Source organism: Lacerta agilis, chromosome 6 (genome assembly GCF_009819535.1).
Source record: "Lacerta agilis isolate rLacAgi1 chromosome 6, rLacAgi1.pri, whole genome shotgun sequence".
In the NCBI taxonomy this organism is placed as follows: domain Eukaryota; kingdom Metazoa; phylum Chordata; class Lepidosauria; order Squamata; family Lacertidae; genus Lacerta; species Lacerta agilis.
Genome location: NC_046317.1, coordinates 52,743,688 through 52,756,297, shown reverse-complemented (window position 1 = coordinate 52,756,297; position 12,610 = coordinate 52,743,688). Strand labels below are relative to the sequence as shown.

General features: G+C 42.6%; 1 protein-coding gene across 1 annotated transcript; it reads left to right on the top strand.

The window, feature by feature from the left end:
• Positions 1-202: 202 nt before the first annotated feature.
• Positions 203-7,858, top strand: LOC117048624 (gastricsin-like). Its single transcript, XM_033152685.1, has 9 exons — positions 203-282; positions 886-1,039; positions 2,164-2,281; positions 2,597-2,715; positions 3,339-3,538; positions 4,601-4,723; positions 6,201-6,345; positions 6,875-6,973; positions 7,621-7,858. Exons 1-9 carry the CDS (start codon positions 227-229, stop codon positions 7,771-7,773), a joined length of 1,167 nt encoding a protein of 388 aa, XP_033008576.1. The 5' UTR covers positions 203-226; the 3' UTR covers positions 7,774-7,858.
• The last annotated feature ends 4,752 nt before the right edge of the window (positions 7,859-12,610 follow it).

The following is a 12,610-nucleotide window of genomic DNA, read 5'->3' as shown; positions in this document are numbered from 1 at the left end:
GCACAAGTTGCATTTAAAACCACTCTAACAAAGGACTTTCTATCACTTGTAAGCAATGGAAAGTGTAGATATTGGGAATGCATGGTACTGGAGGACATCAAGAGTAAACAGATAAGCCAGCAGAGGAGAGTAGCCCTGGGTATAAAAGTAGGGACACAACAGCTGTAACTGTGGAAGGGATTTCTAGATTTTCTGTAATATTACACTGGCCAAGACACAGAGCATCATGAAGTGGTTGGTCCTGGTCCTGGTCTGTCTCCACCTGTCGGAGGGGCTGGAGAGGTGAGTGTCTCAATTAGGGTCTCATTCAGACTTTCAGTTGCACAGGTAAGCACTTTAAAACCCCAGGCCTGGGCAGTTTTTTTTTTTTTTGTCCCTGTGCTTTCCCTGTGTTTTATCATTGAATTGAAGCAAATGGATCTCCACAGAAGACCCAGTTGCCATTTGCTCCAATTCAGCTGCAAAACTTGTGTTTGCCCAGGGAAAGTGCAGGGACCCAAAAGCTTTAAATCCCAGGCCTGTGACACAAAAGGCAGTCTGGATGAGCCCTGTAGTAATGAGTGCGATGGAAATATTGCTGGAAGCTAAATCAGGTCACACATTTTCAGCCAACGACTATGTTCTTGTCTTTCCATAGAAAAGTTAGATCCTAGTTTTTCGGGCTTTGAGACTTATTCTTTCTGCCTTGTGCACTCCCTTGCTTTTATTTATTTAATAAAATTTAATATGAAGAATAAAATAAATGATAAAGTAGCACAATGGACTGTTAGCAGTTCCCAGTACCAAAATAGAGGAGGAAGCTGATGAAGAAAGAAGGCATAGGAGAGGCACAGAAGGACCAGCAGTGTTGCTTTTGGCCTCCTGAGATCTTTGTGTCCTCTGCAGAGTCATTCTGAAGAAAGGGAAATCCATTAGGGAGAACATGAAGGAGAAAGGAGTGCTGGAGGAATTTCTGAAGAAAAACTATGTTGATCCTGCATCAAAATACCTCTTGAATGAATACAACATTGCTTACGAACCAATAACCAACTACTTGAATGTGAGTATTAAAGTAATAAAATATGCATCTTTCTCTCTTCTTCTGCCCATCTTGCCTTTTCACTTTTCAGTCTGCCAACAGTTACCGTATATGGCCTCATGAAGGCAGCATAATTGCTCCTGTCAAGACCATTTTCACACCACTGTCTCTGTCCATGATGAATTTGGGGTTGAATAGTGAAAGTGCTTCTCCACTTTTGGAATGAGGAATAAGTGAGCTTGCCTACTTTGTCACCTAGCTGGAGAGTTAGAGGTAACGGAGTATACAACAACAGCATAATTCTAATCATGTCACTTGCTAGGGTAGCGTAATGGTTAGAGAGTTGGACTAGGACCCGGGAGACCAGGGTTCAAATCCCCACTCAGTCATGAAGCTTACTGTATGACACTGGGACAATTGCTTTATTTTTATTATGGTGAATGATGTCCACTTATCTGAGAGTAAGTTGCATCAAACTCTTTCCTTAATTGAACAGGAAAACAAGCTGCAGAGTGGTTATCTTTCTATGACAACCATTCGGTAGTTGGTGGTTTTCCTTTTTACTGTTTTACAAGCTTGAGAGAGAGCCACTGAACAAAAATCTAAGCCTGCATACAGCACCGATGAGATTTAATTTAGGTGCGGTTCCAAAATCAGCCCTATGCAGTGAGCAAGCATAGAACTGAAAGCTCCAAGGCACCCCACCAGGTCTAGGTTTCACCAGCCTCTACTGTCTACAAGATACACTAAGGGGGAATTACTGGGGTGAAAAGAGCAACGGCTGGGTGTGCATATCCCTTACCTGAATCTGACAACATTGTGGTGGTCGGCATCTGTCTGTCTCGAGACACAATGGGGTGTGCCAATAGGGGTGAAGTCAAACCAACAATGGGGCTTGTAATTACAGATGATGATTAAATGACAACATTTTGATTTTGTGTTCTTGTACACAGCTTGCCACCAACCCTTGGAGAATACCTTGGAGAGTACTTACCTCCCATTGTGGGCTAGGATGCATTTTGAAAATGATCTAAACTGCCATTTCTGAGTGGGAACAATAGCAGAAATGATGGTGAAATGTTGAAGCTCAGTATTTAAAAATGCGACAAAATCTTTCTTCTTACCAAAATTTTCTCCTTGGACAGTCATTCTACTTTGGACAGATCAGCATTGGGACTCCACCACAGGACTTCCTTGTTGTTATGGATACTGGCTCCTCCAATCTCTGGGTACCATCTGTGTATTGTAGTACGGCAGCTTGTGGTGAGTACTAACATCCAGCTGCAGAGAAATTTGTTTCTATGAACTTATTAGCCAATTTGGCGTGTTTTCTTTTTTAAAAAGCCAAACTTATCTCTTGTACTATTTTTAACAGTAATGGAAAAGCTGTATATTATAGTGATATTTTGGAGATGGCTGATCCTTCTTTTTCCTCCTTCAGTTCAAAATCTTTATAACTCTCAGCACTGACATTCTGACATAAAGTAATAATAGAAGGTGCCAATGCATTAAAGAACACGACTCAGCTAGGAAGTGTTCATGATATTGCGCTTTTTGTTTTGTTTTGCTTTACTCTAGAAAACCACAATCGATTTAACCCCAGTGCATCTTCTACATACTACAACAATGGACAGACCTATACTCTCTACTATGGGAGTGGTGACTTGACCGTCATGCTAGGCTATGATACTGTGCAGGTAAGTGACCGTTGCATCACACATTCACCCACCTTAAACTTTGTGGCATTCTAGGAATCATCAAACATTGGTCAATCAAAGAAAAAGCAGCCTGTTCGGAACCCAGCATTGCAACCAGAATTTACTTCACAAGCTAAGAAAGAAGGGGACCAACCAAAGCTTAAGATGGAAGCTTGTGGCCCAGATATTGCTGGCTGTGCGCCACTACTGCAATAGGCAGAAATGAGGGTTTGCTTGTGTTGTTGTTTTTTTTGCACACCACTTTCTACATAACGGGTACTTTGCTGTGGTGGACAAGTAGTTTGATCCTGATGACTGCTGAAGCTGTTTTAACACCTGAGGCAGAAAACTCAAAAGGTCATTTTATGATCCCACCCTTTTTATTCATTCCTTTACAAATTAACCAGGTCTAGTGTAAGGAGAACTTCATAAGCTTTCCCAGTGAGGCATTGGAAATTGTGTTTGTTTAGCCCACAGTCTCATTGCCTCATTGTTTTGCATTATTCCTAAAAATGGCATGTGTTGCCTATTCTTACTATTGATAATTTGATTTATTCAAGCTCAAAATCATTTCTGTGCCTCCGATAGTGGATGAAACCCATTTTTCCTTCTGTCCCTCCCAGGTCCAGAATATTGTCATTCAAAACCAGGAGTTTGGCCTGAGTGAGAATGAACCTGCCACTCCTTTCTACTATGCCAATTTTGATGGGATTTTGGGCATGGCTTATCCTGCCTTAGCTGTAGGAGGGTCATACACAGCCATGCAGTCGATGATGAGGCAGGGGCAGCTCTCTGAACCCATCTTCAGCTTCTATTTCTCACGGTGAGATACAAAAATCCGTAAGTTTGTCAGGAGGCATTTAGAAGATTGAGTTCAGAGATGTTAATCTGGAATAACTAAATTACAACTCCCTGTAGTATTCCTACTGCTCCTTAAAACCATGATTATCATTCAGAGTTGAGATGGATATCCCAGCCATTCAAAAATATTTTGTTTTGGGAGGGTTGCAACACACACTAAGGCTTAATTTCCTCACATTAAGAACATAGGAAGCTGTCTTATACTGAGTCTGGCCGTTACTCCACCTGGATCTGCATTGGTACACTGACTGCTGGTAGCTAGCCAGTGTGGTGTTGTGGTTAAGAGCAGTAGACTCATAATCTGGGGAACCGGGTTCGCGTCTCCGCTCCTCCACATGCAGCTGCTGGGTGACCTTGGGCTAGTCACACTTCTTTGAAGTCTCTCAGCCCCACTCACCACACAGAGTGTTTGTTGTGGGGGAGGAAGGGAAAGGAGAATGTTAGCCGCTTTGAGATTCCTTTGGGTAGTGATAAAGCGGGATATCAAATCCAAACTCTTCTTCAAACACTTCTAGCCAGGATTTCAGACAGGGAGTCTTTCACAGCCCTACCTGAAGATGCTGGCTATTGAACTTGTGACCTTCTGTCCGCAAAGCAGATGCTCTGCTAGTGAGTTATGGCCCTTCCACATTAGCAGATCTTTCCTCAAAGACCCCCCACAAAGACAGATGCTCTACCAATAAGATGTAGCCTTTCTGCCTACAGTAAGAGTTTATCCCCGAATGACAATCAAGTCCCCTATTTGCCCCAACACACTTTAGCCATCTTTTTGGCTTAGAAAACAGAGTGGTGAAAGGATGGGTTTTCTCCCTCCCTTGAATGTATGCTTATATCAATTAAGAGAGAATCTGATCTTGGGAGGGGTGGGGGGGAACCTTGTGGTCATTCAGGATTTGTCAATCTGAAGTAGTCTGTGCCCAATTGTTTGCTCCCCTGTTCCCTGCTTTTATGTATGCAAATATAGACCTTCAAGACATTCATAAAGCTAGCCTTGACTGGTTTTGTCCATTTCCCCACTCAACAGCCAACCAACTGTTCAGTATGGAGGTGAATTGATCTTAGGAGGTGTTGACACTCAACTGTACTCAGGAGAAATTGCCTGGGCACCCGTCACTCGTGAGCTTTACTGGCAGATTGGTATTGAGGAGTAAGTGGTATTCATAATTCCCATTCCATCTACAGCTAATCATGGTTTTCTGCTTTGATTTCCCATTGCCATGTCTCTTTCCAGATGATAACACAAGGTCTCCAGCCTCTTTGAATGTGCAGCATTTCTACAGAGGGGAATAGTCTTATTCTTGTTTGCTACTTTAAAATGTGTGTGTGTGTGTGTGTGTGTGCGCGCGCGTGTGCGTGCGTGCGTGCTTGCTTGCATGTCAAGAGATGGGTGTGTTTATGTGCTCCAGCACTGGAAATGAACCTTCAAAAACCAGGAGGATAGTGATCCATTCAAAGCTAGGCACTTTAAAGTTCTATTAATTTCATTGGGAGAGTTATGCAAAACAAAGAAAATAATTCTAAGAAGGAGCAATAGATAACAAAATGGTGTTCACTGCTGCAAGGATGAGGATATCCTTGCTGAAGTGTAGTAGTTTGTGTTTTTTAGCAAACAAATGCTACATGAAAGCTGCTGACAGGTGTGCTTGAGAAGCTCCCTGTTTCTAAAAGACTGCCAAATGAAGGTGGCATGGGGAAATGAAATGAGTCACTCATCACCTGTCACCAGGGAATAGTGAGATTTGCACCACAATATTTTGTGCAGCACTTTCAGTCATAATGGATGGACAGCTAATAAAAGGAAACAAACCATGCTCTTCCCAGCACCTTGAATGCTGCAAAAATACAGGATTCCAGCAACTGAGGTTGGCAATCCTATGATGCTGCTTTACACGAAGGCAGCTTCCCTGGTCCATTTCGTCTAGTATTGCCTAAATCTGCCTTTGCCAGCCTGACGCTCTCCATATGCTTTTGGTCTACAACTTCCATCAGCCACAGTGGCTGGGGCAAATAAGACTCATAGCCCAAAACAGCTGAAGAGCACCAGGTTGGCAAAGGCTGTTCTGCATGGATTAGTAGCAGCTCTCCAGCATCTCAGAGGTCTTTCCCAGCACCTTTTTAACAGGACGAGTGTGGCAAATCCCTGGGTATTGCCATTTTGTCTGCACCTCCCAGATTACAAGCTTTTCCAACAGAAGCTTCTTCTTTTACTCAAAGCATAGTAGATTTCCAAATTTTGGGGTGTCTCAGATTTGGTTTTCACATTTGAAAGTGGGAAACAGCATGGAGTTGAAAACTGGGTTTTACTTTCCAGGAAAGATTGATCTGGAGTAAGTAAGCCTCTTTGGATTATAGTTTATGTGGCTATGTACATGTTTCCATGGCCCTAAGAGCTGTATCAAACTAAACTCAGAGAAAACCCATTTCAATTAATTGACCTACATTGGCCATGTTATTTTCAGTGGGTCTGCTCTGAGTAGGACTAGCAAAGGCCACAACCCTTTGTAGCTATAGATGAAGACTCCACCATCTTAAATATTAGAAGGTCTTTGTGTTTCTCTTATTGCCTGCTTTGTTCTTCATTGCTAACATCGTCCTTGCAACATTCTTTGCTTTTATCTCAATAGGTTTGCCATTGGGGATGAGGCTACTGGCTGGTGCAGTGAAGGCTGCCAAGGAATTGTAGACACTGGAACTTGCCAGCTGACTATCCCTCAGCAGTACATTGGGACATTCCTGCAGGCTATAGGAGCTGAACAATACAATGGAGAGGTAGGTGGAGCAGGAAAATTCCTGCAGCTCACTCTTCACCACAGGGGAACAGGCTCCATCTGAAATCTTGCACTTAGGATGCTACACCTAGGTTAAGTAGAAGAGATGTGTGCTCCTAGATGAACACAGAGACATTGTCCTCACTGCTATGGTAAAGAGAATGCTGGATTAGAAGACGGGTCTCAGCCTGATCCAGCAGGATAATTCTGACGTTGCTTGTTTATTATGTATTTGGTATCTCCATTTGTATTTTATTTATGTTAGAACTTGTTGCCGTTCTGTTCTTGCTTAAAACAAAAACCAAAAAAGGCTCATGGCAGCTTACATAAAAATAGACAAGTTCAGATAATTTTTTTTCAAAAAAGGCTTAAAAACAAGGGGACTCTAAAAGGTGTCTGTTCTCTGTATGTGAATGGAATAAATCCAGCTTATGTTGTCTGTCAGTCTATTTTCTAGTGCGGATTGAGTCTGATCAATCTCTGGCCTGGTCTGCTCACTGAGTAAACCTTCTGTTTGCCTTCTTTCACAGTATGTGGTGAACTGCAACAATGTCCAGAACATGCCCACCATCACCTTTGTCATTAATGGAGTCCAGTTCCCACTGCCTCCCTCTGCCTATATCTCTGAAGTAAGTGTACAACATTGCTTAATGGCACATATTTTACACCAAGTGTTAGAGAGTATCTAGAGATTGTACCAATGTTCTTGATAACATAGCCTTTGCTTTATGAAAAGATAGCGTTGGCGGCATTCACGTCATTTTTTCTGATCCTTATTTTGGGGACCTTCCATGGGTCTCTCCTTGCCATCTTATTTGTTTCCCTACATTTGTAAATGCAAAGATCTTTTCAAAGACTAGTCTGATCTGGATTTTATCTCTAGAAGCAAGACTTATATTACCTACAAATGAGTGGTGGGGAATCCTTTAATTTTGTCACTTCTGCCAGAGTATGGATGGTGCTTGCTGCGTTGGCATCCCTATTGATCATGTGTGTATTACAGTCAGTTCTAAACTTGCACATGAGACCCAGAGACCCAGAATTAGAGCACATGTATTATGGATCTAACTCTCCTAGCTACCATATGAGCTATGTACTTGCGAACAATCTCTAGGAAGTACATTCACAGCTACATAGTTATAGCAAATGGATGAACAGCCACATTTCTAACTTGCAATGTAATCTGGACATGATTTCGTACATCTTTTTAAAAGGCTTTATCACATTTTCTTCCAGCAGAGAAGGAACTTATAACATATTTTCTTTTATTTCACAGAGCAATGGATACTGCATAGCTGGAATTGAGACCACATACTTGGCTTCCTCAAATGGGCAGCCCCTATGGATCCTCGGTGATGTCTTCCTTAAGGAATATTATTCCGTCTTTGACATGGCTAATAACAGGGTGGGCTTTGCACCATCGGCTTAGACAGCACAAAGGCCATTCCCTCTTTAGTCTCCTGCTACTGTTCTCTTGGACTCAAACGAATCATATTAAATTATGTTTGAAGGAACATTGCAGTTTCTGTATTTTCTATAGGCTGCCAGGCCCGTTTTGTGTGTCATCTGTTCTCTTGAGAGCCATTGAAATGGGGAGATAAACTCCAGTTCGCCAGATTGTAGCCTCCTCTTTCCCATCACAACTTCCCTCTGCCCTGGAAGAAGCATAGCAGCCCTCTGGCAGGCTGGAAGGAGCCAGATTTGCATGGGGAGCAGGATGAATGGGGACGACCCTTCCTGTGCACTTTCCTCGCTATTGCAAGCACTGAGTGCATGTGAGAAACTGAATTAGATCACCTAAGCAATCTTAAGCAAAAAGATACATTTTAAATACTTGATTGAATGCCAGAACGAAGGGGCCAAGCTGGAATGTTAACTGCAAGAGAGTTCCACTATTGCAGAGCCTTCACCCCAAAGGCCCTGTCTTGTGTGCTCATCAACCTAACTGGTTTTCACTGGCAAGCACACAAGCAGCAGATCTTATATTATGGGCTGGGACATACCAGTACAGGCAATCTAACCGGACTCAAAACTATTTAGGCACTTTGAATTGGGCCAAGAAACATACTGGCAGCCAGTGTAATTGACACATAATCAATGTCACATATTCACACCTTCAGGCTCCTGCTAGCATGCTGGAGGCTGAGAGGTTTTTTTTTACCAGCTGAAATTTCCGAACAGTCATCAGAAGCAGCCCCATGTAAATGGCATTGTAGTAACGCAACCTGAACTAACACATGGTGACCAAGGCCAGGTCATGCATCTCCAGACTGGGCTGCAGCTGGTGCACCGCAGAGAACTGCCACTACCGATGCATCTACTGACAGTGGCAAGTCCAGGAGCACTCTCAAGCTGCAAACTCAAAACTTCAGGGGGAGTGGAATCCAGATTTGTGGGAAGACATAAAAAGCCTCTGATCTGAATTGTCAGCTATTTGTGAAAGAAAAATACTAGTATTAAGGACAAATGATGGGATTAACATTTACCGGTAGCTTGGCCCTCAGACGGCTTTAAAAACCATTAGTCAATCTCAATTATCAGTTTCACCATATATGATAATCTAACCCAGAACATTGAATATGTCTCCAATAAAGCTAGTTTATATATGTGGGTGACATTTTAAAGATGATGAATACCACCCATAAACTATATAGATCGAATGTTTCCTCACCTTCCATGAAATTATCTTCAGTGTTTCCTCTTTCCAGACATTCCATTCCTCTGAATGATATAAGACATCTGCCTGATTTCTCCATGCTATTTCCTTCAGTTGAACTGCAAGAGATGTGGCTAAGTGTTCTAAGTCTGTGCATACCATATTCTGTCCAGGGCTGGTCCAAGACATTTTGCTGCCTGAGCTGAAGCAGGAAATTGTGCCCTCTTGAGGCAGAAAACTCCACAAGCACTTTTCTCCCTTCTTGGCAGGAAAAATGCAGCAATAATAAATTAAATAACTACCGTAATCACTTGCAGCCCTTTCATGGTACCCCAAAATTAACTGCCTGGGGCAACTGCTTCATTCTACTTATTGGTAGGGCCAGTCCTGATTCCTTCCACTCTTCAAAACACTTGTATTATTGTGCATCAGTGAAAAGATGTCCTGTGAAGAGTACAAACTGAAACATTGGAGGAGCCTATTTTTATATCCATGATTTCCATCCAAGAAAAGCTGTCAATAACAACAGAAATGCTTTCTATGGTCAGTTCTGCTGTCCATCTGGAAGCTTCACTGAAGTCCAGAGCTGAGAGATTTTGTCATGTGATATGTTCACAAGCTGTGTTGACTGAAATCCATCACCTTGTGTCTTTCTTTTGTGTGTGTGTATGTATGTATATGTATATGTGAAAAATGTTAACAATAAAAATATAATTAGAATGACGGAACCAATTATAAATAGTTTATCAATAGCTAAAATGGTCATGAGACATAATACCAGATAATTGGAACAAACAATATATGGTTCTCTTCGTTGTACCCTACTTATGAGCTCATCAGAGGCACCTGATAGATGGCAAAATGGTGGCCTAAATGGCTCTTTGGTTTGATCCAAGAAGACTGTTCATATGCACCTGCTAATAATAATAATAATAATAATAATAATAATAATATGAAACCTGTTAAGCAAATTGCAGACCACTGCATTTTATAAAGCACAAGCAGCATTTATGATTTTTTTTCCAGCTACGTAGTTCAGTTGAGGCCACTGAGAAACACAAGGGTGTTGCATTAGCATGTTTAGGGGAACCCTGAGATTTGCAGAAGTATGAATGATCTTTAACAAGGTCCAGCCTGGAGAAGGTATGCTAAAATAGCTCAATGAGGTCTGAGCATTTTCTGTGGCTAGGGAGTGCTGAGTGGGTGGTGGATTATGGGAGGAGTGGAAAGCAGTATTCTGGAAGACGGAGGGTGTAACTGACAGGTGGGCTGACTGGAATCCTGAACTCCGTAAAGCAACACTTTGTTTCAGGTCCCACTTTAAGTTTCTTTTAAAAACAACTGAGGGCTGCCCTGTGAGTTAGATCAGGACTGTGGCACCAGGTAGGGGTGTTAACCTTCTTCTTCCTCTCCTGTTTCCCATTGTAAATCCCCACTGCCCAATCTGCTATTTGCCCTGCTAGGGAGAGCATCTTGGGACAACCCTAAACTTAACCCCCAATGTTAGCCTGAAGATTGCTTGGTTATTAGGAACATAGAAGATAGAAATCTGCCTTGTACTGAGTTGGGGCATTGGTCCCTCTTGCTTAGTGCTATCTATACTTACTAGCAGTGGCTCTCCAGGGTTTCTCTTACCTGAAGATGCCAAAGATTTGACCTGGGATCTTCTGCATGCAAAGCATGTGCTCTATTTGTGGGGCAATTGTGAGGATGAATTAGTTACGTATTGGATGCTTTTGTCCTCCCTGAGCCAGCACTGCAGTTTTGGACCATTAAATGGCTATAGGAAGTGAAACTGAATGGAGCAATCAAAACTGAAAGCTTTGCTCTGTGTGCACCAAAGGAATAAAATGAAATAGAATCATAGAATTCAAAGGGGTTTCAAAGGTAACCTAGCCTAACCCCAACTGATAAGGCATTCCTGACAGGTGACCATCCAGCCTCTGCTTACAAACCTCTAATGAAGAAGAGTCCACCATATTGCAAGGCAGCCTTTGAACAGTTTGCATCATTAGGAAGCTCTTCTTAATGTTTAGTGTAAATGCAGTATGAACCCCTTGGTCCAAATTCTATCCTTGGTGGCAACAGAAAGCAAATGTATTTGCTCCATCCTCTATGAAAGAACACAGTAAGTATTTGAAGATGGCTGCCACAATACCTCTTAATCATTTCTTTTTAGGGGTAAGCATACCAATTCCACCAACCTTTCATCACAGGACAAGATTTCCAGGACTCTAACCATTTTTGTTGTGCTCCTCTGGACATGTTTCAGTCAGCAGTGTGATGTGGCAGCTAAAAGGGCAAATGTAATTCTAGGTTGCATTTTAGATGGTGCGGCCTAGCTGCTGCATTGTATTGCTGGCTCATATTTAGCTTGTGATCTCCTAAAACTCTGTCATGCTCTTTGGCTGTCACATTCAGCAGAGAGGCAGACTCAGAGAGAGTGGCAGTATCACCTGGAGCGCCATCACCTCTTCCTTGCAGACCACTCAGGCCAGATGATGGGGCTTTAACAGAGTCTACAGATCAGGGCAATGGTCCTTTAAAGACAGCTCTTCCTGAGTGAGTCCTAGCAAGCAAAGGTTGCTGTGAGCTTTCCAGGGTGCTGACAAGCTGCCTTTTGACCCTGCCTTGTCCCCTGCTATCCTGATTGTGATCTGGCAGTGCCTACCAGAATTGACTGGACTACCAGACCTACCTTGCCAGGACTCTGCTCTTTGAGATGTGCCCTTAGTCCTATCAACCTGGCCTCCTCTAGATGGGGACAGATAAGCCAAAAGAAGGCTGGACAGATCCTTAGATCCTTCCATTTCCCTTTCATGTCACTTTTAAATGTGTTTGCCAGGAAGCTCCCTATGCAGCCACCCTGGTTTGTTTAGCTGTCTCCAGTTTCCTTGCTCACCACTGAGTGGATTGCAATTGTGCCTTAAATATCTCACCAAGGGGCTTGCATTGCAACTGCTGATAAAATGGTTTCAGTGCAAATCCTGTCTTAAAAGACATTTCATGACAAACACCTTCTTCAAAGAGGCTCATTACCTGAAAACCTTGTGACATCAGATGAGTGATGCCACCCACCTGCCAAATATGGCATACAAGGGGTAAGGCAGAAGCAGATCTTGCCTGCTGAGGGGGGATATGCTCCCCAGTCCTGGTACAGAACCATCAAAAACCATGAATTACATGCCCTAAACACTCCCTTACTGTCCCCCACCTTATGTATTAGTGGTTACCCACACTGCCACTCTTGCTTAACTCACACTCCTGTTACCCACACATGATTTTATACCGTTTTCTAGCTCTGCTGTGCAGGTTCAGTTTAAAGTCCTCCTGATCAGTTTTGTGTGACTCCTGCCAAGCATATCCTTTAAAAAAGAAAAGGAAAGCTGCATATATTACACACTGAACTGCACATGGGATGAAGCAAGATCATTATGAACATTTGGCACAATGTGTATCAATATTTGGGATGATACCAATGTACATATATTGTCAAAAGAATGGATCTTATATATGAACTTAGCAGCACAAACTGTAATTGCAACTCAGTGGGAAACAGTCCAAAATCTTACACTGGACACTTGGTACCACTCACCCTGGAATAAGAGTT

Excerpts from the sequence above, each read along its gene's own strand:
- LOC117048624 (XM_033152685.1), top strand. The coding sequence starts at position 227 with ATGAAGTGGTTGGTCCTGGTCCTGGTCTGTCTCCACCTGTCGGAGGGG. Across the intron at positions 2,282-2,596 it reads TTGTAGTACGGCAGCTTGTG|AAAACCACAATCGATTTAAC; the intron begins GTGAGTACTAAC and ends GCTTTACTCTAG. Across the intron at positions 2,716-3,338 it reads TAGGCTATGATACTGTGCAG|GTCCAGAATATTGTCATTCA; the intron begins GTAAGTGACCGT and ends TGTCCCTCCCAG.